At 47.8% G+C, this 27,684-nt stretch overlaps 1 protein-coding gene across 3 annotated transcripts in view; it reads right to left on the bottom strand.

The window, feature by feature from the left end:
- Positions 1-23,600: 23,600 nt before the first annotated feature.
- Positions 23,601-27,684, bottom strand: part of LOC142304178 (PH and SEC7 domain-containing protein 1-like) — an 89,210-nt gene continuing 85,126 nt past the window's right edge. For all 3 annotated transcript variants that reach the window (XM_075346298.1, XM_075346300.1, XM_075346299.1), the window contains exon 16: positions 23,601-27,237. In XM_075346298.1, coding sequence (XP_075202413.1) covers positions 26,986-27,237 — 252 coding nt within the window. In that variant the 3' untranslated portion in view covers positions 23,601-26,985. The remainder of the gene's footprint in view (positions 27,238-27,684) is intronic.

Here is a 27,684-nt window from a genome sequence, read left to right as displayed (position 1 = left end):
AGTGTATGGAGTTGTACAAAGTAGAGGACATGGTGCCCATCAGGTCCCTTCAATTAGCAGGTAGGGAGTGAACAGTGGGACCCAAATCAATCTGATATTGATGGCCTATGCTAAGTATAACCCTAGCTGAGCTGGAGGTGCTGAGTATATAGAGTAGTATATGAGTATATAGGGATTTTGTGATATGGTATTGTAACGCCTGCCTAGATCCACAGACTCAGACGGGCTGTAATGGACAGGCTAGAGGGAAGCCGCTCGCCAAGCAGGACCCCCAGAACCCTGAAACCCTTTAACCCCTATACAGGGATTTGGAATTACACAGGGCCCTGGAGAGCACTACCTGTGGAAGGCTGCAGTCCGATGAGAGTAGTCGTCAGGCAGGGTCAAACCAGGAATTGCAGAACAGGGACAGAATCGGCAGGCAAAGACGTAATCAGAAATAAGCAGAGGTCAAAACCAGATCGAGCAGCGAGGTACAAAAACAGTAGGCAGGAGGGTAGTCGGTAAACAAGCGGTAATCAGCACACAGGAATCACAGGACGAAACAGACCCAGAATTCTCAGAACTATCTCTGGCAGAGGTCAGGAGACAGGAGGGGAACTATGTCACAAACCACCGGGGGGGTCACTCAGAAATCCCCCGCGCTGGCTACCAGTACGTCACAATCGGGGGGTAACAAGTGGGGGTCACCCCTCCTTTATACCTCCCGACCGACAGACAGAGCACGTGACGCGCTCTCTAGCGCCCCTCTTATAGTCAGGCCAATTATGGAATTGCCCGACAATAAGCAAGGAGGCCGCTATACTACTTATGCCGATTATTGAAGGGTCCCCGGTGAGAGTAGGGTATATATTCCCCCGACCTCCGCGGGCGGAATATATAAAATCTCCCCGAATCTCACTGGCCTCCCCACAATAATCCTTGGCACAAACTCGCTGCCACCAACCGCTTCACGGTAACTATTAGCCGAACACACAGACGTGGGATTCAAGATCGAGATAACAGAACAGCCCAAGATTAATTATATAATTTAATCAGCCTAAAGCACACTAGAAGCTACAATATATACAATAGGGAATCTACAGAATATACATATGTCAGAGTACAGTTACAATCAAAGCATGGGTTACAAACAGGCATACACAGTTCCAGCAGTTACCTTGTTGCGTCTGGCCACAGGGGGGCGCTGTAGGCCAGGTTTCTAGGATCCTTCCCACAGATGTTTCCTACACGTGCCCCCAGCGAAAAGAACACTGGAAAATGGCCGAAGTAGGGTTATCAACCTGGACAAATCCAGGTCCCCTCCTACCTTCGTGACCTCAGAGGGAGCACTGCTCCACCCCTGGCTGGAGTTATGGACAAAATCCACAACATGGAATATGGCCATAACTTTGCCTGGGAGCGTCGTAGGCGGACGCCAATGCTCTCATTGTGACAGTTATGAATTTAGCTACAGAACGAGGGGACTCATGACCTGCCTGCCAGTTCCCCATTGGCTGATATCACGCCTGGGGCATTTCCCAATGTCCTGCTCCCATAAAAAGGGTGTGCCGGCATCGTCCGCATGCGGAGACACCATTTTTATGGTTGCCATATTTATCGGAAATATGGCTTGCGAGATATGAACCATTTTTTACTGGAGTCGTTCTGTCTGGCTATTTCCATAGCCTTGCTAACTAGCTAGCAGCTCCTACTACAGGGTGACGGCAGGGAGTCATCCTGTGTCCATTGTTCCCACACCACCTCATTTCCATATCACAGGACATGGCCATGGAGGTGTAAGTGGAACACTGAGAACAAGAAGGGAGGGGGCACTGCCAGGGAGTGATGAGGGATTATGACTGGAGTCATAATTCATCTTCATATCCCGGGATTTGCCTCACACCTCCCCCCTTTTGAGGGCGCTAGGGGGCAGCACACTCCGGTGTTCCCCCGTGCGCCCGTCCGCGACCTCTCCTTGTCGGGACAGCCCGTCTGCGTTACCGTGGTCACGGCCCCTTTTGTGGCGAATGGTGAAGTTGTATTGCTGGAGCGCAAGGCTCCATCGCAACAATCGCCCATTCGTCCCAGAGACGGTGTGCAACCAGCTGAGGGGATTGTGGTCCGTCTCCACGATGAAGTGGCGCCCGTATAGATAGGGTTGCAGACGCTGCAGGGCCCACACTATGGCCAGGCACTCCTTCTCCATCGTGGAATAGGCAACTTCCCTTGGTAACAGCTTCCTGCTCAGGTACAAGACTGGGTGCTCTTGGCTCGCAGAGTCCACCTGGCTGAGCACCGCACCGAGGCCGAAGTCACTGGCGTCGGTCTGTACTACAAACGGCCGCGTGAAGTCGGCTGCCTGTAGCACGGGCGGGCTGGACAGGGCGTCCTTTAGGGCCTGGAAGGCTGTCTCGCAGTCCATTGTCCAATCGACTGCAGAGGGCAGCTTCTTCTTGGTGAGGTCTGTCAAGGGCTTTGCCAGGCTACTATAGCATGGAACAAACCTCCTATAGTACCCAGCGGTCCCCAAGAAGGACATCACCTGCTTCTTGGTCCTGGGGGTGGGCCAGGATGCGATGGCCTCCACTTTCTCAGGCTCGGGCTTCAGTGTTCTCCCGCCTACCCGGTGACCGAGGTACTGGACCTCGCTCATGGCCAGCTGACACTTTCCCGGCTTGATGGTCAAACCTGCCCGGTGGATCCGCCTGAGCACCTGTGCTAGATGCTCTAGGTGGTCCTCCCAGGTGGGACTGAAGACGGCAATGTCATCCAGGTACGCGGCCGCGTACCCTTCAAGTCCCTTGAGCAGGGTGTTGACCATCCGCTGGAAAGTGGCAGGGGCATTCCTCATCCCGAATGGCATCACCGTGGACTCGTACAGTCCAAATGGGGTAATAAAGGCAGAGCGTTCCCTGGCCTTGCGAGTCAGGGGGATCTGCCAATATCCCCGGCTCAGATCCATGATGGTCAGGTACTGAGCCCCGGCCAACTGATCGAGCAGGTCATCGATGCGTGGCATTGGGTACGCATCGGCGACCGTGACCGCATTGAGCCCCCTGTAGTCCACGCAGAACCGAGTGGTTCGGTCCTTCTTAGGGACGAGGACTACAGGCGAGGCCCAAGCGCTGTTGGATGCCTGGATCACCCCCAGCTTCAGCATCTCGTCAATCTCCTGGCGCATGTGTTGCTGCACCTCCAGGGAAACCCGATATGCTGAACGCCGGATCGGGGGATGATCCCCAGTGTCCACGTGATGGACAGCCAAGTCAGTCCTTCCGGGCTGGTTGGTAAACAACCCCCGGAAGGGGAGGAGGGTGGCCCACAGCTGGGACCGTTGGTCTTCCAAGAGCTGGTGGCCAACCTCCACATCCTCAATGGATCCGCCTGCCCTAACCTGGGCTAGCATATCCAAGAGGGTTTCCGCTTCTCCCTCCTCGGGCAGGTTGCACACGGGGAGCGCACATGCCTCCCGCTCATGATGTGCCTTCATCATGTTCACATGGAAGGGCTTCCGCCTTCCACGGGCAGGGTCCAGGGTGACCAGGTACGTTACAGGGTTGAGCTGCTGGTACACGAGGTATGGGCCTTCCCAGGCTGCCTGAAGCTTGTCCTGTGGTACGGGGACCAGTACCCACACCTTTTGACCCACTTGGTAGGTCCTCTCACAAGCGTTCTGGTCGTACCAACGCTTCTGATCGGCCTGGGCTTGAGCCATATTGTCGTGTACCAGTTGCGTCAAGGCCTGCATTTTGTCCCGGAAGCGCATGACATACTCGATAACCGACACTCCAGGGGTGGCCAAATCCCCTTCCCAAGCCTCTTTCACCAGAGCCAGGGGGCCCCGCACACGTCGCCCGTACAGGAGCTCAAACGGTGAGAATCCTGTTGAGGCCTGTGGAACCTCCCGGTAAGCAAATAACAGGTGTGGGAGATACCGCTCCCAGTCACGCCCATGGGAGTCGACCAACATCTTAAGCATCTGCTTTAAGGTGCCATTGAACCGCTCGCACAGGCCATTAGTCTGTGGATGGTACGGGCTGGCCACCAGATGTCGCACCTGGACTTGCTTACAGAGGGCCTCCATCAGCTGGGACATGAATTGGGTCCCCCGGTCAGTGAGCATTTCCTGGGGAAAACCCACTCGGGAGAAAATCTCCAGCAATGCGGTGGCCACCTTGTCAGCCCGAATGGACGACAAGGCCACTGCTTCTGGGTACCGGGTGGCATAGTCCACTACCGTCAGTATGAAGCGTTTCCCGGAGCTGCTGGGGATGGCCAGCGGGCCGACCAGATCCACAGCCACCCTCCTGAAAGGCTCATCGATGATTGGCAGAGATACTAGTGGGGCTTTGGGGCGTGGCCCCGCCTTCCCCACTCTCTGACAGGTTTCACACGAACGGCAGTAGGCAGCCACATCGGCCCCCATTTTTGGCCAGTAGAAATGCTGGTTTAACCTGGCCTTGGTCTTAGCGATCCCTAGGTGTCCGGCCATCGGAATCTCATGTGCGATCCGCAACAGCTCCGTCCGGAACGGATAGGGTACCACCAACTGTCGGTCCCTGGGCCACGCCTCCGGTGAACCCTGCTGGACCGTGGCCCGGTACAGCCGTCCTTGGTCCCAGACCACTCGCTCCGGGTCCGAGTCCGAGGGAGGCTGGGCCGCCTGCTCCTTAAGAGCTTTCAGGCTGTCGTCAGCTTCTAACGCTGCCTGAAACCCCTGACTAGATGTGGCCAGAATCGACGAGACTGTCACATCTTCGGTCAGTACCCCGGGACCTGTGTCCTGGCCTCCACCTGACTCGGCTGCCACTTGGTCAGAAGGGGAAGAGCTATCGGACCTCCGGGAGGCCCCTTGGCTTCCAGCACTCCCACTGCGGGTGACAGCGGCCACAGCCGCTGCGACCGTGGGTCGTGCCTGCTCCTCCTCCGTTCCTGACCAAGTCGCCGGTTCAGGCAGACCTACCTGGCTTCCTGACACCCCGGTTGTGGGGGAACCATGCACCGAGATCTTACCTGGGAGCACTTCCGCTCCTGGACCGGCCCCAATCTCACCTGCCTGTTCCCCTCCTGCAGCAACAGAACCCCGCTGTGAAATCTCTGGGGACCCCACATTTGCTGTGGTAGCCCCCACCCCACACACTGGTCCTCCCCCTGCAGCACCCTGCTCTCTGCTTATCCCTGCAGAGGGCAACAGATCCCAGCTCACAGGCTGGTTACTTGTAGAGGCATTGTCACACCTTTCTCTGACCCCCTCCCCTCCTGTCACAGCTGCAGCTGCGTGTGTGTCTATGGTGTCTGTGCAAGCAGAAATATCAGAGTTCACTCCCTCCTCCCTTACATCATTCATAGATAACACATTAACATTGTCCGGAGGCACGTCAGTACTGGCTGAAGGTTCAGCCCTTGGTTGGGGCCCAAACTGGGAGGTTATCTGCCCCAAATCTGTCCCAAGTAGCACGTTTGCGGGGATCCGATCAGTTACCCCCACCTCCCTCACCCCTCGCCCTGCGCCCCAGTCCACATAAATGTCAGCAACAGGCAGCGCCGGGTCAATGCCTCCAATCCCGGAGACAGCGAGGGTTTTTCCAGGGATCAAGTCTTGGGGGGACACCATCTCAGGCCGCACCAGAGTCACCTCCGAGGCGCTGTCTCGCAGTCCTATGGTCACAGACCGGCCGACGGTGACAGGTTGGAAGCTGTCCAGGGACCTACCACCACCCCCACCCACACAATACACCTTGGGCGGCCCTTGGGACGGGGACGGAGCCGGGGCCTTGGGACGCTGAGGGCACATGGCCTTGAAGTGTCCAGGTAGGTTGCACTGGTGGCACCGTCTTGGTTCCGCCACGGGCCTGGAGAGGGGAGTTGAGGGGGACACCCCCTGCAGTCTAGGGGCAGGTGGGGCAGTCGCAGAATTCATCTTACCCCCTCTCCAGGTGCTGCTGGTGGCCGCTCTCCTGGCCTCAGGGGCCCGGTTGTTGGTGTAGTCATCGGCAAGGGCAGCTGTAGCCGTGGACCCCTTTGGCTTCTGGTCTCGGATGAACTGGCGGAGATCCTCAGGGCAGTTCCACAAGAGTTGCTCCGTGATGAACAAGTCCAGGATCTCCGGTCCGGTGGAAAGCTGCAGGCCTTGGGTCCAGTGGTCGGCAGCTCGGGCAAGTGCCCGCCGGTGGTCAGCCCAGGAGTCCTTTGGTCCCTTCTGTAGGCTCCGGAACTTCTTGCGGTAGGACTCTGGAGTGAGGTTGTACTGTTGGATCAGGGCCCGCTTGATGGTGTCGTAGCCCTGATCTGCCTCAGCAGGCAAGTCCCCAAGGATATCCAGGGCCTTACCTACCCCTTAAACGGGGGGTCAGGTATTTGGCCCACTGGTCCTTGTCCAGATGGTGCTGCAAGCAAGTCCGTTCAAAAGCAGTCAAGAAAGAGTCCAAGTCTCCATCCTTCTCCAGCACTGGGAAGTCCTCAACACGGACCTTTGGAAGTTTGGTGTCTCGAAGGTCACATGTGGCTGATGAGGGCCGGAGCTGAGCTAGCTGCAGCTGGTAGTCACGGTCTGCCTGTCGCTCTCGCTCTTCACGCGCTGCCTGCCGCTCTCGCTCCGCAGCCTCACGCTCTGCGTGCCGCTCCGCAGCCTCAGCGTCACGCGCTGCCTGCCGCTCTGCCCTGCGCTCTGCCAGGAGTTCCTTGTAGCCCTTCTGGTCTCCAGCCTGGAGAAGGGCCATAGCCATTTGAAGAAGGCTATCCGAGCCTCCCTGGGCTCGGTGGAATGGCACGTGGTGATCTGCGGCACGCTGCAGAGCTAGGCGATTCACTGTCCCTTTCAGAGCGGAGGGCTGGCATCTTGGCTCGTTGAGGAACCTTGGGTGAGCTCCTCCTCATCTTGTCCAGCAGTGCCAGGTTGCGCAATGTCCTCGGCAGAACGGTTTTCTGGCGTCGAGCTCCTGGAGGACTCGTGGGCAACCTCCTCATTGCTGTCCACAGCACCGTCCTCCCTCTCTTCGGCTCCTGCCTTAGCATTGGCCAGTTGCATAGCTCTGCTCCTGGTGCCATCAGCCATTCTTGCAGACTTTTGGTCACTGACACAGAACTGACACCTGATGCCTCCACACACCTTACAGTATCTGCACTCTGACACTCTAGTGTTGAGCTAGTCTGAAGACCCCAGCAGCCACAGCTGCTGCAGGCAGTCTTTAGTGTCTGGGAGTATGGGTCTCACACTCACACACTACTATTATCTCGATCCCACCGCTTGCCACCAATATGTCACAAACCACCGGGGGGGTCACTCAGAAATCCCCCGCGCTGGCTACCAGTACGTCACAATCGGGGGGTAACAAGTGGGGGTCACCCCTCCCTTTATACCTCCCGACCGACAGACAGAGCACGTGACGCGCTCTCTAGCGCCCCTCTTATAGTCAGGCCAATTATGGAATTGCCCGACAATAAGCAAGGAGGCCGCTATACTACTTATGCCGATTATTGAAGGGTCCCCGGTGAGAGTAGGGTATATATTCCCCCCGACCTCCGCGGGCGGAATATATAAAATCTCCCGAATCTCACTGGCCTCCCCACAATAATCCTTGGCACAAACTCGCTGCCACCAACCGCTTCACGGTAACTATTAGCCGAACACACAGACGTGGGATTCAAGATCGAGGTAACAGAACAGCCCAAGATTAATTATATAATTTAATCAGCCTAAAGCACACTAGAAGCTACAATACAAAATACAATAGGGAATCTACAGAATATACATATGTCAGAGTACAGTTACAATCAAAGCATGGGTTACAAACAGGCATACACAGGTTCCAGCAGTTACCTTGTTGCGTCTGCCAAAGGGGGGCGCTGTAGGCCAGGTTTCTAGGATCCTTCCCACAGATGTTTCCTACACGTGCCCCCAGCGAAATGAACACTGGGAAAATGGCCGAAGTAGGGTTATCAACCTGGACAAATCCAGGTCCCCTCCTACCTTCGTGACCTCAGAGGGAGCACTGCTCCACCCCTGGCTGGAGTTATGGACAAAATCCACAACATGGAATATGGCCATAACTTTGCCTGGGAGCGTCGTAGGCGGACGCCAATGCTCTCATTTGTGACAGTTATGAATTTAGCTACAGAACGAGGGGACCTCATGACCTGCCTGCCAGTTCCCCATTGGCTGATATCAACGCCTGGGGCATTTCCCAATGTCCTGCTCCCATAAAAAGGGTGTGCCGGCATCGTCCGCATGCGGAGACACCATTTTTATGGTTGCCATATTTATCGGAAATATGGCTTGCGAGATATGAACCATTTTTTACTGGAGTCGTTCTGTCTGGCTATTTCCATAGCCTTGCTAACTAGCTAGCAGCTCCTACTACAGGGTGACGGCAGGGAGTCATCCTGTGTCCATTGTCCCCACACCACCTCATTTCCATATCACAGGACATGGCCATGGAGGTGTAAGTGGAACACTGAGAACAAGAAGGGAGGGGGCACTGCCAGGGAGTGATGAGGGATTATGACTGGAGTCATAATTCATCTTCATATCCGGGATTTGCCTCACACACAGGGCCCTGGAGATCACTACCTGTGGAAGGCTGCAGTCCGATGAGAGTAGTCGTCAGGCAGGGTCAAACCAGGAATTGCAGAACAGGGACAGAATCGGCAGGCAAAGACGTAATCAGAAATAAGCAGAGGTCAAAACCCCCCCCCCCCCCCCCCCCCCCCCCCCCCCCCCAGATCGAGCAGCGAGGTACAAAAACAGTAGGCAGGAGGGTAGTCGGTAAACAAGCGGTAATCAGCACACAGGAATCACAGGACGAAACAGACCCAGAATTCTCAGAACTATCTCTGGCAGAGGTCAGGAGACAGGAGGGGAACTAAAAAGTGTGTGGTGTCTTCCCATAGGCTGTAGCTGAATGATGGTACCTCAGCTGGGAGATACCCGCCACCTACAGTCAGCCAGAGGCACTGCAGATCCCCAGGAAACCCAGACCAGTGGATGAACGGAGCCTGCGCCCGCCGGCATCGACTCCTCTCCCATCACCAGCACCATCCACGACAGGAACACGGCGTCGCCTGGCGATCGAAGCAGAAGTCGATGGAGCGTACTCCGGTGGTGACGTAACAGGTATGTGCTGTAGATACTCTCCTCAACATTGAAACCACAACACCAAGAAGGATTTGCCATAAAGTTAAGTAAATCGAGGAAGTATGGTAATAGGTGTAGCAATATAAGCAATAAAAAAAGTTGCATGAACCAGTCACCGAGGTATTGGGGTACACTTGTGGTAGATGGTGTGCATAGAGTACATTGCAAAAGTATTCATACCCTGTGAACTTTCCACATTTTTTCAAGTTACACTCACAAACAAATTTATTTTATTGGCATTTTAGTTAATATATCAACCGAAAGTAGCAAGTATCTGTGAAATGTAAAGGAAACACTTTTCATGTCTCTACCAGCTTTGCACATGGACAGGCGGAAAATTTGCTAATTTTTCTTTGTAAAATATCTCTCGCTCAGTGAGATTGGATGGAGACGTCTGTCAACAGCAATTTCCAAGTCTTGTCACAGATTCTCAGTGGGATTAAGGTCTGGACTGTGACTGAACCGCTCACACACATGAAGATGCTGTGATCTAAACCATCTATTGTAGCTCTGCAGGATGTTTAGAGTCGTTGTCCTGCTGGAAGGTGAAACTACACCTCAGTCTCAGGTCTTTTGCAGCCTCTAACAGATTTTCCTCCAGGATTGCCCTGTATTTGGCTCATCCATCTTTCCCATCAACTCTAACCAGCTTCCCTGCCCCTGCTGAATAAAACCTCCCCACAGAACGATGCTGCCTCCACCATGTGTGACGGTGGGGATGGAGTTTTCTGTGTGATGTGCAGTGTCTTTCGCCCTGACCCACAGAATTACAGAATTTTTCATTTAGCCCAAAAAGTTCAACTTTTTCCACATGCTCACTGTGTCCCATACATGGCTTTTACAAACTTCATAACTTCTTAGAATTTGCTTTAAAAAACATCTTTGATTTTGCCACTCAATCATAAAGCCCGATTTGTGGAGTATACGACTAATAGTTGTTAGGTGGCCAGATTCTCCCCCTGAGTTGTGATCTCTGCAAGCTTCTCAGAGTGACTATGGGCCTCTTGGCTGCTTTTCAAATTAGTGCTCTCCTTGCCTGGGATGACAGTTTAGGTTGATGGCCATGTCTTGGTAGGTTTGTCTTACTTCATCCATTTTTGGATAATAGATTGAAAAGTGTCCCCCACAGATGTTCAGAGCTTGGGCTATTTTTTTTATAACCTAACCCAGCTTTACTTTCCACAACCTTATCCCTGATCTGTCTGGTGTGTTCCTTGGTTTTCATGATGCTGTTTGATCTCTAATGATCTCATACAAACCTCTAAGGCCTTTACAGAACAGCTGTAGTTATACTGAGAATAAATTACACACAGGGGGACTCAATTTACTAATTAGGTGACTTCTGGAGGCGATTGATCACTCAGGATTTTATTTAGAGGAATCAGACTACAGGGGGCTAAATACAAATGTACGTCATAATTTTCAGATTTATATTTTTTAAATATTAGAAAACCGTGCATCATTTCCTTTACACATATGTGCTGACCGTACTTAGTGTTGAAATATCACATAAAATCTCAATAATATACCTGTACATTTGTGAGTGTAACACGAAAAAAATATGGAAAACTTCACGGGGTATGAATAATTTTTTAAGACACTGTGCATACAGTACTATGTATAAAATTGGTATAGTGATACACTAGCAGTAGGTGCTGTATATACAGTAGTGTATATAGTGGTATTGCGGTACACTTGCAATATGTGCTGTATATACAGGTATATAGTGGTATTGTGCTACATTAGCGCTAGAGTGTTGTATATACAGTGATGTGTGTATATACTGGTATTGTAGTACACTAGTGGTAGGGTGTTGTATATATAGTGGAGTATGTATATAGTAGCATTGCGATACAGTAGTAGTAGGTACTGTACATACAATGATGTGTGTGTATATACTGGTATTGGCATACATTAGCGTTTCGTGTTCTATATACAGTGGGGTGTATATAGTGGTATTATGATAGAAGTGTTGTATATACAGGTGTGTATATAGTGGTATTGCGATACATTAGCGGTTGGTACTGTACATACAGTGGAGTGTGTATATAGTGGTATTGCGGTAGACTAGCGGTTGGTTCTGTTATACACAGTGGAGTGTGTATATAGTGGTATTGCGGTACATTAGCAGGTAGTACAGTATATACAGTAGAGTGTGTATATTGCGGTACACTAGTGGTAAGTGTTGTATAAACAGTGGAGTGTGTATATAGTGGTATTAGGGTACATTAGCAGTAGGTGCTGTATATACAGCACTGTGTATATAGTGGTATTGGGGTACATTAGCGGTTGGTACTGTATATACATTGGAGTGTATATATAGTGGTATTGCGGTACATTAGCGGTTGGTACTGTATATGCAGTGGAGTGTGTATATAGTGGTATTGGGGTACATTAGCGGTTGATACTGTATATTACAGTGGAGTGTGTATATAGTGGTATTGGGGTACATTAGCGGTTGATACTGTAAGTGGAGTGTGTATATAGTGGTATTGCGGCACTTTAGCGGTAGCTGCTGTATATACAGTGGAGTGTGTACATAGTGGTATTGGGGTACATTAGCGGTTGGTACTGTATATGCAGTGGAGTGTGTATATAGTGGTATTGGGGTACATTAGCGGTTGATACTGTATATACAGTGGAGTGTGTATATAGTGGTATTGGGGTACATTAGCGGTTGATACTGTATATACAGTGGAGTGTGTATATAGTGGTATTGGGGTACATTAGCGGTTGGTACTGTATATACATTGGAGTGTATATATAGTGGTATTGGGGTGCGTTAGCGTTTGGTGCTGTGTATACAGTGGAGTGTGTATATAGTGGTATTGCGGCACTTTAGCGGTAGCTGCTGTATATACAGTGGAGTGTGTGTATATAGTGGTATTGGGGTACATTAGCGGTTGGTACTGTATATACAGTGGAGTGTGTATATAGTGGTATTGGGGTACATTAGCGGTTGGTACTGTATATACAGTGGAGTGTGTATATAGTGGTATTGGGGTACATTAGCGGTTGGTACTGTATATACAGTGGAGTGTGTATATAGTGGTATTGGGGTACATTAGCGGTTGGTACTGTATATGCAGTGGAGTGTGTATATAGTGGTATTGGTGTACATTAGCGGTTGGTACTGTATATACATTGGAGTGTATATATAGTGGTATTGGGGTACATTAGCGGTTGGTACTGTATATGCAGTGGAGTGTGTATATAGTGGTATTGCGGTACATTAGCGGTTGGTACTGTATATGCAGTGGAGTGTGTATATAGTAGTATTGCGGTACATTAGTGTTTGGTACTGTATATACAGTGGAGTGTGTATATAGTGGTATTGCGGTACATTAGCGGTTGATACTGTATATACAGTGGAGTGTATATATAGTGGTATTGCGGTACATTAGCGATTGGTGCTGTGTATACAGTGGAGTGTGTATATAGTGGTATTGGGGTACATTAGCGGTTGGTACTGTATATACAGTGGAGTGTGTATATAGTGGTATTGGGGTACATTAGCGGTTGGTACTGTATATACAGTGGAGTGTGTATATAGTGGTATTGGGGTACATTAGCGGTTGGTACTGTATATACAGTGGAGTGTGTATATAGTGGTATTGGGGTACATTAGCGGTTGGTACTGTATATACAGTGGAGTGTGTATATAGTGGTATTGGTGTACATTAGCGGTTGGTACTGTATATACATTGGAGTGTATATATAGTGGTATTGGGGTACATTAGCGGTTGGTACTGTATATACAGTGGAGTGTGTATATAGTGGTATTGGGGTACATTAGCGGTTGGTACTGTATATGCAGTGGAGTGTGTATATAGTGGTATTGGGGTACATTAGCGGTTGGTACTGTATATGCAGTGGAGTGTGTATATAGTGGTATTGCGGTACATTAGCGGTTGGTACTGTATATACATTGGAGTGTATATATAGTGGTATTGGGGTACATTAGCGGTTGGTACTGTATATACAGTGGAGTGTGTATATAGTGGTATTGGGGTACATTAGCGGTTGGTACTGTATATGCAGTGGAGTGTGTATATAGTGGTATTGGGGTACATTAGCGGTTGGTACTGTATATGCAGTGGAGTGTGTATATAGTGGTATTGCGGTACATTAGCGGTTGGTACTGTATATGCAGTGGAGTGTGTATATAGTGGTATTGCGGTACATTAGTGTTTGGTACTGTATATACAGTGGAGTGTGTACATAGTGGTATTGCGGCACTTTAGCGGTTGATACTGTGGAGTGTGTATATAGTGGTATTGCGGTACACTAGCGGTTGGTGCTGTGTATACAGTGGAGTGTGTATATAGTGGTATTGCGGTACATTAGTGATTGGTGCTGTGTATACAGTGGAGTGTGTACATAGTGGTATTGCGGTACATTAGCGGTTGATACTGTACATACAGTGGAGTGTGTACATAGTGGTATTGCGGTACACTAGCGGTTGGTGCTGTGTATACAGTGGAGTGTGTATATAGTGGTATTGGGGTACATTAGCGGTTGGTACTGTATATACAGTGGAGTGTGTATATAGTGGTATTGGTGTACATTAGCGGTTGGTACTGTATATACATTGGAGTGTATATATAGTGGTATTGGGGTACATTAGCGGTTGGTACTGTATATACAGTGGAGTGTGTATATAGTGGTATTGGTGTACATTAGCGGTTGGTACTGTATATACATTGGAGTGTATATATAGTGGTATTGGGGTACATTAGCGGTTGGTACTGTATATACAGTGGAGTGTGTATATAGTGGTATTGGGGTACATTAGCGGTTGGTACTGTATATGCAGTGGAGTGTGTATATAGTGGTATTGGGGTACATTAGCGGTTGGTACTGTATATGCAGTGGAGTGTGTATATAGTGGTATTGCGGTACATTAGCGGTTGGTACTGTATATACATTGGAGTGTATATATAGTGGTATTGGGGTACATTAGCGGTTGGTACTGTATATACAGTGGAGTGTGTATATAGTGGTATTGGGGTACATTAGCGGTTGGTACTGTATATGCAGTGGAGTGTGTATATAGTAGTATTGGGGTACATTAGCGGTTGGTACTGTATATGCAGTGGAGTGTGTATATAGTGGTATTGCGGTACATTAGCGGTTGGTACTGTATATACATTGGAGTGTATATATAGTGGTATTGGGGTACATTAGCGGTTGGTACTGTATATACAGTGGAGTGTGTATATAGTGGTATTGGTGTACATTAGCGGTTGGTACTGTATATACATTGGAGTGTATATATAGTGGTATTGGGGTACATTAGCGGTTGGTACTGTATATACAGTGGAGTGTGTATATAGTGGTATTGGGGTACATTAGCGGTTGGTACTGTATATGCAGTGGAGTGTGTATATAGTGGTATTGGGGTACATTAGCGGTTGGTACTGTATATGCAGTGGAGTGTGTATATAGTGGTATTGCGGTACATTAGCGGTTGGTACTGTATATGCAGTGGAGTGTGTATATAGTGGTATTGCGGTACATTAGTGTTTGGTACTGTATATACAGTGGAGTGTGTACATAGTGGTATTGCGGCACTTTAGCGGTTGATACTGTGGAGTGTGTATATAGTGGTATTGCGGTACACTAGCGGTTGGTGCTGTGTATACAGTGGAGTGTGTATATAGTGGTATTGCGGTACACTAGCGGTTGGTGCTGTGTATACAGTGGAGTGTGTATATAGTGGTATTGCGGTACATTAGTGGTAGCTGCTGTATACCAGTGGCAGGTAGATACTGGTATTGGGGTACACAAGCTCTCAGCTGTGCAGATACAGTAGCGTGGCGGTATATTCTCAGCAGTGTATATATCCGCTCGGTGCAGCTGGAGCTGTATCCATCTTGCCAGCGTCAGGGAGGTGTCGGGAGCCCCAGGATGCTGCATTATGGGGCAGGCTCCTAGGAGAGCTGTGATCATTCATGTGCTGAGAACTCATTAGGGATAAATCAAAGCAGTAACAGCAGGAAGCAGAAGCCTTACACCCGGCATCCAGCGCCCCCCTCCCTACCCCGAGCCCCCCACCACCGATGCTGAATATTACAGCAGGAAGCAGAAGCCCCAGCATCCAGCGCCCCCCTCCCTACCCCGAGCCCCCCACCACCGATGCTGAATATTACAGCAGGAAGCAGAAGCCCCAGCATCCAGCGCCCCCCTCCCTACCCCGAGCCCCCCCACCACCGATGCTGAATATTACAGCATTACACCCAGCATCCAGCGCCCCCCTCCCTACCCCGAGCCCCCCACCACCGATGCTGAATATTACAGCATTACACCCAGCATCCAGCGCCCCCCTCCCTACCCCGAGCCCCCCACCACCGATGCTGAATATTACAGCAGGAAGCAGAAGCCCCAGCATCCAGCGCCCCCCTCCCTACCCCGAGCCCCCCACCACCGAGGAGATGCTGAATATTCTGCCTCCTCCCGGATCATGATGGGGAGGATGGATTCACAGAGCCAAAAAGCTGCGCTCGCTGCCCCTCATCTGCTGGGAAAAAAGTACCTTCAGGTTAACCCTCCGCATCCCAGAGCCGAGAAATCCACGATGTTTGTTCTCCATAAAGGAATGAACGGCACCCCCTTCATTTACAAAACCCAAATTACAGATTACCTTGGAGGAAGTGGACAATCAGTCACTGAAAAGGGGTCTCAGGGGGGAAAGCGAAGGAGGTTAAGATGGGGGGTGGCAGCGGAGGGAGAGGATTTGCAAATAAAAGTTCACGAAGCAGAAAATAAAAAAGCAAATCATACAGATGTGCCAATTTTCAGGATCATTGCTCCGTCCGCCCTCTCTCCGTGGTAAAGGGTGGGCCCTCGGAGACCCTTTACCCCAGAACAGGGAATATCCCGCCCCACTTGTAAATGATAGACCTCCACAACCGTGCCAGAGGAACAAGCCGAAATTAAGGTTCTGTGGCATATGGTGCCAATCCGAGGCACATCGGTACCCGGCGACCCCTCTATATTACAATCAGAGGAGAATCTGCCACCTGGACAGAAATAGCCCATAATACCGCGAATTATCCTAATGGTAAAGCTTTACAGCAGGCAGAGCGCGGGCACGGATGGGCAGCACGAGTCTCAGCATCATATACTAATGCCCTCACCTCCTGAAGCTCCGTCACAGGCTTCACTGCTCAAAAACAAAGACGTCCTTTGTCTACCAAGATTTTCCTCTATAGTCGCTCTGTACGGAAATGGGACCGACGCCTTTCATCTGCAAAAAAGAAGTGCTACCGAGCTGCAGTATCAGACAAAGCCCACCGACAAAGGGGGGCGCTATACGTGGAAGAAACGATTCATATATTATATATATATATATATATATATACACACACACACACACACAGTATATCACAAAAGTGAGTATCACCCATTTTTGGGTCAACATAGTGTAAATTTGGTACCCTCCAAATAACAACACACATCCATTAATATCAAAATTGCTATCAACAAAGTTGAGTAAACACTGAAGTGAAAATGCCAAATTGTGCCCAAAGTGACATTACTTTGTGCGGCCACCATTATTTCCAAGCACTGCCTTAACCCTCTTGGGGATGGAGGTCACTAGGGTTTCACAGGAGCCGCTAGATCCTCTTCCATCCTCAATGACGACGTCACAGAGCTGGTGGATGTTAGAAACTTTGCGCTCCTCCACCTTCTGTTTGAGGAGGCCCCACAAATGCTCACTAGGATTTAGGGCGGGAGACTCCTACCCTCAGTTTCTTTAGCAAAGCAGTGGTCGTCTTGGAGGTGTGTTGAAATCATATGTTGGAATACGAACAGAGAGGATCATAATCTGCTTCACTATGTCACAGTACATGTTGGCATTCATGGTTGCCTACATGAACTGTAGCTCCCCACAGCCGGCAGCATCATGCAGCCCCAAACCATGACACTCCCACCACCATGCCTGACTGTAGGCAGGACACACTTGTCTTTGTACTATTGCCCTGATTGCCACTACACACACTGGACACCATCTGATCCAAATAAGTTTATCTTTGTCTCATAAGACCACAGGACATGGCTCCAGTTTTCCATGTCCTTAGTCTGCTTGTCTTCAGCAAACTGTTTGTGGGCTTTCTTGCGCAACATCTTTAGGATTCCTTCTGAAAATGGATATTTGGGCACAATTTGTCCATCTTCACTTAGGGGTGTATTCACTTGTGTTGCCTGCAGTTTAGACATTAATTGCTGTATGTTGAGTTATTTAGAGGTCACCAAATTTACACTGTAAGGGTTGACTTACATCTGTGTATATAAAATCACGGAGATTCTCAGACAGAAAAACTGGTATTAGGGGAGTGTCATGTGTTTTTTTTTTTGTTAAAGGCGTCCTGTGGCCGCAACATGTGAACGCAGACCTATAAAAGCAGCACAGAAAAGACCTCTGCAATTCAATTTTGTTAAGATGTGGAGAGATGTGACCTTAGGCTGCAATTCAGACATTTATTTCTCACAATTGTGTTCTATCCGTTTTCTTTTATTGATAGAATACATAGCCATTATAGTTCATGGGGCTGCTCGCATGTCCGAGTTTCTCTGCGTCCTCAGAGAAAAAAAGACGTCCATTTTCAATCCGAGTCTAAAGTGCTCATTCAAATCAAAGGATCTGAAAACAAAAAAGGCCAGCACACGGATGTCATTAGTGCACGGACACCACAAATGTGTGAGTAGTGTCCACTTTTCCTGCTTAAAGGGAACCTGTCAGGTCCCATAAGCGTTATAACCTAGAAGCAGGGGGATGTGTGGCCTAGTAACCCTTCCTACCCATCCCTGTATTGTAATAGTGTGTAATATGAATTTATACAAAATACATTTTATAACTTACATGTTCCGTATGTTCCTTCAGCTCCTGGAGATCCCGCGCATGCGCACTTCTCATTCCCGCGGCCTTCTTAGCCGGGTGTTTGCTTGGTGGCTTTAGACGCGCTCTGTGCATGGTCGGAAGGGCAGGAGTCTTCAGATCATGCGCAGTGCGCTTGTGAAGCCAACCAGCGTACACCCGGCTAAGAAGGCTGCGCGAATGAGAAACGCGCACGCACGGGATTCCAGGGGCTGACGGTGACGTCGCTCATGCAAATCCATGGTATCACGCCCACAGGGGTGTGATACCACGGAAAGAGGGCAAACTAGACTCTGCGAAGCGACGCCCTAGAGACTAGAGCCTCTGATCATTTACATAGGGAACATGTAAGGTATAATAAATAAATATAATAAATGTATGGTATAAAACATTTTTTATATAAATTAATTTTACACAATATTCCAACAAAGGGATGAGTAGGAAGGGGTTACTAGGCCACACATCCCCCTGCTGTAGGTTAGAGCGCATATGGGACCTGACAGGTTCCCTTTAAGGGGTTATGCGGAACTTTTGTTTTTCCTTATGGGGCTAAGCACTGATCAGCAGGTAGTCGATAACTCCTCTGCCTGTGCTGCCCTGCAACAATGCCTCCCGACTCAAAGCGGTGATGGACGGCTCCTGACGGTGACTCTCCCTCTTCCTGTGATGTCACACAAGAGACTTGAAGCTGTCATTGATGTTAGAGGGGGCAACACACGGTATTAAGAACTGGGGTATGATAACTTTTGATCAGGGTCATTTGGATGTTTTTGGTTGTCATTATGATTTAAAAAGAGAAAACACAGCAGATGACAATAAATGGCTTCACCCAACCACTAACCACGAGTGGAAAAAGAGATTTTTGTATTATTCATATTCTATGAAAAAGGCCAAGAAAGCAAAAAATCTGCCGGGGTATGTAAACTTTAGAGCACAACTGTATATACCCCCAGTGATGTATGTGCCCCCCCCAGTGCTTTTTATACCACCAGCGATGTTTGTGCCCTCCAGTGATGTATATACCCCCGGTGATGTCTGTACCATCCAATGATGTTTATGCCCCAGCAGCTTCCCTAGTGATGTGTATTCCTTCCATGTGATGTATATGTTACCCGGACACTCCTGTGATGTATATTCCCCCAGTACTTCCTGTGATGTATATGCCCCCAGCCCATCCTGTGAAGTATATGCCCCAGCCCATCATGTGATGTATATGCCCCCATCCCCTTCCTGTGATGTATATTCCCCCAGCACTTACTGTGATGTATATGCCCCCAGCCCATCCTGTGAAGTATATGCCCCAGCCCATCCGGTGATGTATATGCCCCCAGCATCTCCTGTGATGTCGGGAACAAACCGCGGCGGGGGGGGGGGGGCTGCTTGAGACGCTCGCATCCGGGGTCGTTGCAGTGGCACAAGTGGAAGCCGGACTCGGGCTTGAGCACCCGTCTGTCGGCTACGACCCTGCCCCGGCCCATTTAAGGTCTCCCGCGACCAGATCTTCGTTGCCCTGTCTACCGACTGCCACCTAGTCCGTTGTCAAGTCATCCGGTCGCCCAGGAGCTCCAACTCCTGACTCCTCTGTTCACCGTTTCTCACTCTCCTCTCCTCTCAACCATCTTCCTCAACTCCACTCTCAACTGTCAACTCTCTCTGTCCTCTCCCATAACACCTCAGTACCCCTAGGTGGGCATCGCCATCTGCTTGGCCCCGCCCACTGGTGTGTCCCTATTGTAATGGGGGGGGGTGACTAGGGTTTTGATGGCTGATGATGTGTACCAGAATGGAGATTGTGATGGAGGACCAAAGAGGAGAGACTCCTGCACCTAGAAGAGGGGTGCAGTCATCTGTGAGACCCTGATTTTGTCAGGGCGTCACATATATGCCCCCATCCCCTTCCTGTGATGTATATGCCCCCAGCATCTCCTGTAAGGTATATGCCCTCAACGTCTCCTTTGTGATGTATATATATATATATAGCAGTCCCAGTCGACACAAACCTGGTAAAGCAGTTGTGAGAAGCAACAAGATCAATATCGTCTAATATCACAGCCACACCAAAAACAAGAAGCACCAGCCGCCACAGGGAGTTAATTGCTTGGCCAAATATAACAGGGTAATTTTCAAGTTGATGATTTTGTGCGGTGCCCGAATTATGGTAGAAATTTCCAAATGGCCCCTGGCATAAAAAAGGTTCCCCACCTCTGCCTTAGACAATGTCAGTAAATGTACAAAAATAAGGGCACCTTGACCGCCCCTAGCACGATGGATGGGATAACTGGAAATATAAAGAACAGTCAGATCCCACTGGAGACAAGTGTCCTCTCACGTGACTCGGCAGCACTTCTCCGCGGCCTTTCAACTGCTCAAGAGGTTAGGAAAGAGTCAAACCTACGTCAAGGGAAGAAGGTATTGTGCAAGGAGCACATTCCTGGTATCTTCTCAGAACTTACCAGTCTAATGCAATCAGTTACCGAAAGATGTCCTAAATGTCCTGACGACGACCTCCTGCACTTGTCCTTTACAAAACCTGTTGTTTCTTTCTAAATAACAAAGTGTCTGAACTCATGTAACCATCCATCCTATAAACAGATGTAGCCGAGTGGAGTTTGCATTGGGGGTAACTTTTCCAAAATCACAGTGGATCACCATGACCTACATAAAATGGCAGGAAAATCTCAAGGAGAATTGCTAGAAGATATTGAGACACCTGGTGGGTTTTAATGGGGTAATCCCCTCTTAAGTGATGGCATTGGACATGGATATGCTTGGTTATTCACATCTTTATAGATGGATATTGTTGAAAAATAGACGGGAAAACAGGCATTTTTTCAATTTACTGCAAATTAGGCAATTTTCTTGAGATAAACACTTTTCTGTTGTTTACAGATTGTTGCCTATGAGACAGACCACCGTTGCTTGTAAGCCCTGCACTGAAGCTGGAGCTCCAGCTTTAAAACAGTGCTTACAAGCTCAATAAAAAACAGCTTGTAAGCCCAATGAATGTTCTGCTGTTTAAGTGGTCGGTCTCCAGGATAACTAGAGGTAAAGAAACATTTTAATAAACAGTAAATTACAAAATTACTTATATTTAACAGCCCTTTAAAACAATATCCATTTGTGTGTTTGGACATTTATTTACCCTAATGGCCTATATCCTATGTGAACTCTGCAGGCTTTATATTAAATAATGCCGACATTCCAGTGCTGGGTGTGGAAATTCAACTTTACTTGTCTGGGTGACCAGAGTCCTATACTTTTTTTTTTTTTTTAATGAACAACCCCTTTAACTCCTCCGCAACAGGCGCTGTACATTTATGGTGTAAGTCAGGAACGGGTGTATGGAGCGAGCTCAGATCCTGAGCCTGCATTATTCTTTTCAGATGATGTTTCCCATGAAGAGCAATCTACAGCAGAGCTCCAAAGGTGACTGTGATTTCTGCTGTACAGAGCGGGGTTTATGTATAACACAAGCAATCGGATGATCACAGCTTCAAGTTCCCTAAGGGGACTAGTAAAAACAAGTGAAAAAAAAGTTATTAAAAATATGGAAAAAAAAATCACAAACAAAAAAAACCCAAAAAGGTTCAAATCACCCCTTTTTTGCCCCAATGAAAATAACAAAAAAAAAAAAAAAAAATACACACATTTGATATTGCCAAGTTCAGAAATGTCCGATCCATCAAAATATAAATACATTTGTCTGATCGGTAAACGGAGTAACTTCAAAAAATAAAATAAAAAAAATCACCAGAATTATGTTTTTTGTTCCCGAAAAATTGAAATACAAGACGATCAAAACATCACAAATACCCAAAAACGGTATCGGTAAAAAGGTCAGTTCAAGGCACAAAAAATAAGACATCACTGAACCCCACATCCTGAAAGATGAGAATGTTACAAGTCTCGAAAAATGGCGACAAAAGCGTGTTTTTTTTTTACAAATTTCAGAATTTTTTTTTTCACCACTTAGATAAAAGTAAAACTATACATGTTTGGTGTCTACGAACTTGTACTGACGTGAGGAATCATACTGCCGGGTGAGTTTAACCATATAGGGAACATGGTAAGTAAACCCCCCAAAAATTGTGGAATTGCATTCAGATTTTTTCCCCCATTTTCCATTACATTATATGGTAAAATCAATAGTTTCTTTTGTAATTACAACTTGACCCACAAAAAACAAGCCCTCATATGGCTCTGGAAAAATTAAAAAAACTTATGGCTCTTGGAAGTAGAGGAGGAAAAAAACAAAAATAAAAAAATCACCAGTGAAAACAGTTAAAAAAAAATAAATAAAAATAATAAATTTCTGGACTTTAAGGCCTTGTGCACATGTTATGGTTTTTTCTGCTTTTTTGTGTGCAGTTTGTTGCCCAAATATGCAGGTCTCTCCTTTTCCCAGCAAAGTCTATGAGGATTTTGAAGTGTTGTGCACGTTGCTTCTTTTTTCTTTGCAGTGTTGGGTGCAGAAAAAAGCAGCAGCATGTCAATTGTGGGTGCGTTTTTTTAACCCTTCCAGTCATTGATTTCACAAAAACGCATGGCGCAAAAACACACCAAAAAACACATGCTTTTTTTGGTGCGTTTTTCTTCCATAAAATGTCTCTTCAGGGAAGGAGACGAACTCTAGCGCCACCTATTGGAAGCAGCTAGTGACTCTCCAACGAGTCTGGTCTTAGGATTTATGCCACAGTAGTACCTCAATTTGCAGACACGGTAGTTCGAAGTGATTGCCCCTCGTCAGTGCAAAGTATGAGATCTGATCTGGCTGTATGAGAAGCTATAGTGGGGTCTGAAAAGATTTCCCTTTCTTCCACAAGAAGCAAGCAGAGGAGGGATCCAGCTCAGACTTCAAGGATTTGAATAAAAGGCATTTCTTTATTTCAACTTTGTTAAAAAGAATATATCCAAAAAGGTATAATGACACCGGCTGATAACACTGACAGATGGTAGACGATGAAAAAAAATACGCGTTTCGGCGGTACGCCTTCATCAGCTCAACCTGATGATGACCTGATGAAGGCGTACCGCCGAAACGCATAGCTTTTTTCATCATCTACCATCTGTCAGTGTTATCAGCCGGTGTCATTATAGCTTTTTGGATATATTCTTTTTAACAAAGTTGAAATAAAGAAATGCCTTTTATTGAAATCCTTGGAGTCTGAGCTGGATCCTTGCCCTGCTTGCTTCTTGTCTATATACGGCTGGCTGTCATGAACCGTGCTGGGACCGAGGATACTTATCTGGAGGAACTAATCAGGCTGACTTCCACTGTGGTGAGCGGTTCAACTGTTCTGTGTCTACATCCTTTCTTCCACAAGGTGTAGACAATTTCTGAACCAAAAGCTCAGCGTGTGCACATATCCTAAAAGTTCAAAGAACAAACAATAATTACCAACAGTATTTCTTGTATTTGTCAGACGCCGCCTTTTTAAATCGAGGGTTTCGCTGGTGCTGATGGAGGGGGCCGCCTCTGGCCATACAGGCAGTACAGGAGCCGGGACCACCGGTGTGATTTCCCACGCCTTCTCCTTCTTGGGTGTGACTATCCCCCCCAATCACAAACATTATAAAGAATCACTCCTCATTATTATTTCTAAGGTTTTATTGTTTTTTCCAGTGCAAAATGCAGATGGCAATGAGGCCGCTCCACTGCGGGTATAGAGGCCTGACGTACCTGGCAGGACGGCGGAGGACCGGGGATTTACATCAGAGAAGGCTGAAATATAACAAACCTGTCAGCGGCAGCCCCCCGGGCGTGCATGTACGATCATACGGAGCGGGAACATGGCGTCATAGTGCACCGCGAACACGGAGGACGGCGGACAGCAAACAGACAACGTACACAAAGAACATCACACGACATGGCCGCTCAGTATCTGTATGCCCCAAAGGAGCCGCACTCCGCTTTGCATCGTTCCTCTGTTATTCTTCCTGGAAATATATGAATAAATTGGCAACTGCTTTTTTTTATCAATAAGGAGTATCCCTATAGAGACTGAAAAGATAAGGACTGATCAGAGGCCTAATTAGCAAGGGACATGGTATCAGCCATCTGCCAATATATTCATATGTTTCCAGGAGGAGTAACGGAGGATAACAGAACGCATCAACTTCAGAATTACACAAAAAATATGTTATATAATGGGAGATTCGAGTATAGGCTACACAGACATGTCAGGAGAGCTGATGGATCCAGGGGAAGTGACCGGAGAGCGGAGAGGTCTCATCTCGACAATACGCCATAACAGAACACATTGCGATTGCATAGATATAGTACCAATAAACCAATATACATATAACGGCTGTGTGAGGAGGACATGGACTTCAGTCTGGCAAGGATAGCACCTAGTCATGGCTACCCCGAATCATACACCCTGGTGGTGTACAAATTTCAGGGGTTGTCCCATTGGTACCCCCAGTGATCACAATATGGGAGTACTAATGAGCGGAGCAGTAGTGAGCATGTGCGACCGCCCACTCATGTGTCGTCTATAGTGGTGGTCACACATGCTCACTACTGATTCGATCACATACAAGAACCTGGGCCCCTTGTATTTGGGATCAGCGTGGGATCGAGTCCCCAGACATCACACACACTTACCATCTCCCATGGACGGGCGACAGATGATGTATGTGTGACAACTCCTTTAAAGCTGAGAGTGAGAAATAACTTGAATGAAGAACATCATCGTAAAACTGACATCCGCGGGTGGAGACAAAGCCATGAATCGCCCTTTTTTCCAGTAATAAATACTTAACAATATCGGCTTCTAGGAAAGCTGGGTGATACGGATGTGAGCCGCAAAGAGATTCCATCATCCCCCTTAAAGGAGGTATCTATTTGTTTGAACTGAAGGCTTAGGATCGGTGATCAATGTCAGTCTGCGGGGGCACAGTCTCACTGATAGGACGTTTGGAGGGCCACAGCGCTGGCCGCACCCCCTCGTTGTTATCAGGCACACCTATTCTAGTGGCCATGCCTGGTATTGCTGGGAGCGGCACTAAATTATGAGCAGAGCGGAGCCGCTCTGGCTCTCTACATCGCTCACATACGTAACAGCTGAGCAATGAGGGTGTCAGACCCCCAGATTTTGCAACTGGGTTTCATTAAAAATTGTGCACAAGCTGTTTTATTTACCTCTGTATTGATGACTGTAGAATGATTGAGCTGAGAACCTGTCAGTTAGCCCTTTCTGACAACAGAGTTTATAACTCTGTTATCTGTCTTTTCCTGAGCTCCTCTCAGATGATTTATGATGAACAATTTCCATATGGTCATACTTTAGCCCTGAGCAACTTAACAAAACTGATAAACCTCCATGTCAGGAGCTTAGCAAAACTGATAAAACTCCATGTCAGGAGCTTAGCAAAACTGAGAAAACTCCAGGTCAGGAGCTTAGCAAAACTGAGAAAACTCCAGGTCAGGAGCTTAGGAAAACTGAGAAAACTCCAGGTCAGGAGCTTAGGAAAACTGAGAAAACTCCATGTCAGGAGCTTAGCAAAACTGATAAAACTCCATGTCAGGAGCTTAGCAAAACTGAGAAAACTCCAGGTCAGGAGCTTAGCAAAACTGAGAAAACTCCAGGTCAGGAGCTTAGGAAAACTGAGAAAACTCCAGGTCAGGAGCTTAGGAAAACTGAGAAAACTCCATGTCAGGAGCTTAGCAAAACTGAGAAAACTCCATGTCAGGAGCTTAGCAAAACTGATAAAACTTCAGGTCAGGAGCTTAGCAAAACTGAGAAAACTCCAGGTCAGGAGCTTAGCAAAACTGATAAAACTCCAGGTCAGGAGCTTAGCAAAACTGAGAAAACTCCAGGTCAGGAGCTTAGCAAAAACTGAGAAAACTCCAGGTCAGGAGCTTAGCAAAACTGAGAAAACTCCAGGTCAGGAGCTTAGCAAAACTGATAAAACGCCAGGTCAGGAGCTTAGCAAAACTGAGAAAACTCCATGTCAGGAGCTTAGCAAAACTGAGAAAACTCCAGGTCAGGAGCTTAGCAAAACTGAGAAAACTCCATGTCAGGAGCTTAGCAAAACTGAGAAAACTCCAGGTCAGGAGCTTAGCAAAACTGATAAAACTACATACCAGAAGGAGCTAACTGACAGATTCTCAAAATACTCTTTCTGCAACACATAAAGGTTATACAAAGTAAACCGTGTAACATTTTTAATCAAACCCAATTGCAAAAATGATTTTAGCCCAAAATACATTAATTTAAAGAAAGAAAAATGTCCGTAGCCTTTAAGGAACTGGATAGCTACTTTAAGAGCGGTTACCACAAAACAGACTGCCCTTTTAATAAAGGTTGGAGAAATCTGGCTCCTGGGGCCACGAGATGAGAAATTTAGTATTACACGCTACAAGTGAATGAATGGCCGCCTGTCTACATGAGTGACGGGGTCTCCCGGACTGAGAGCCGCTGACTGTTAGCAGCTCTCCACTTTACCTCAAGTGAGTTGTATTCACTGCGATAATCATCATCACCCAGCTTTCTCCAGAAAAGATAACACAGAGCGCCATTGCATATATTTTTGAGGACAACCTGATAACTGGTTCCCCCATCACAGGGGACATAGTGCTCCGAAATCCTGGACATCAGCAAGTCTACAGCGGCTCAGTGGTGCAACAGTGCCATCTAGTGGCAAAGGCTATAAGTGCAGATGGACGCAGGCTTGTGGTGTCTCTGGCTCCTATGTAAGACACTAAGAACCCCCAGATCTGTAAGGATCATAAAGACCTACATAGGGTGAAGACCAACAGACCAAAAAGCCATATTGTCCAAATATTACATACAAACCCCATCAATACTGATTAGGAATCCCACAGGGTTCCTTCTTGTCTTCGGAAACAAACTTCCTTTAGGCATAACCTGGCGCCATAGCTTCTTGCAGTCTATGACAGATTTCCCTGTTACCCTGCACATATAGAGGTACCATGAAAAGTGCAGAAGGTCCCTTCAGCGTTGGTCCGGAGCTGGTTCTCCAGTCACACTAAGTTTTTATTACGTTTGGGGATAATCCTGCGATACGTCCGGCGCTCGGAGATGTTACGCTTCACCTTCACTGCCATGGGCGAGTTATCGGGGTTCAGTGAGGGGCTGGAGTAAGACCTCTTCAGGCCGGAGTTCTCCTGTCCTCCATTAGGTTCTGTAAGGCGAGACTCTAAGGCCTGGAGATCTTCGCAGCCATTCTCCATCCGTAAGGCTAAAAGCTTCACGTACGTTTCGTACCGTAATTTCTAGTGGAAGGGAAAAAAAAACAAAACATAGGGGTCGGATTATCAACCAATTATTAGTCCAGACTTTTTGGGCAGAAAGTAATTCAGTATGAGCATCGTGGAGGAATTTCAGCAAAATGTCATCTGCGTGCGGTGGGAGAAGATCTGCAGCGGTAAGTGACTGCTGCTGCAGATTTTGACACCGGATTGCAATGCAAAAAGGTGAAATCCGCATTATTTGATTTTTGTTTTATGGAAAATGCACAACAAATAAGTCTTGCGCAGATGTGGCTTAAATTTCAAAAATTGAAATCGATGCCAAAATCCCCCAAATTCTGCTGTTCTGGCAGACCAGTGTTTTTTTGGATCTACATCATCATTTTATAGGATCTACATCTACATTAAAGGGAACATGTCACCAGGTTTTTGCCACCTAACCTGAGAGCAGCATAACGTAAGGGCAGAGAT

The sequence above is a fragment of the Anomaloglossus baeobatrachus genome, chromosome 4 (assembly GCF_048569485.1).
Source record: "Anomaloglossus baeobatrachus isolate aAnoBae1 chromosome 4, aAnoBae1.hap1, whole genome shotgun sequence".
NCBI classification, from domain to species: Eukaryota; Metazoa; Chordata; class Amphibia; order Anura; family Aromobatidae; genus Anomaloglossus; species Anomaloglossus baeobatrachus.
The sequence above is the reverse complement of the archived record's forward strand: the minus strand, read 5'-3'. Positions and strand labels throughout refer to the sequence as shown.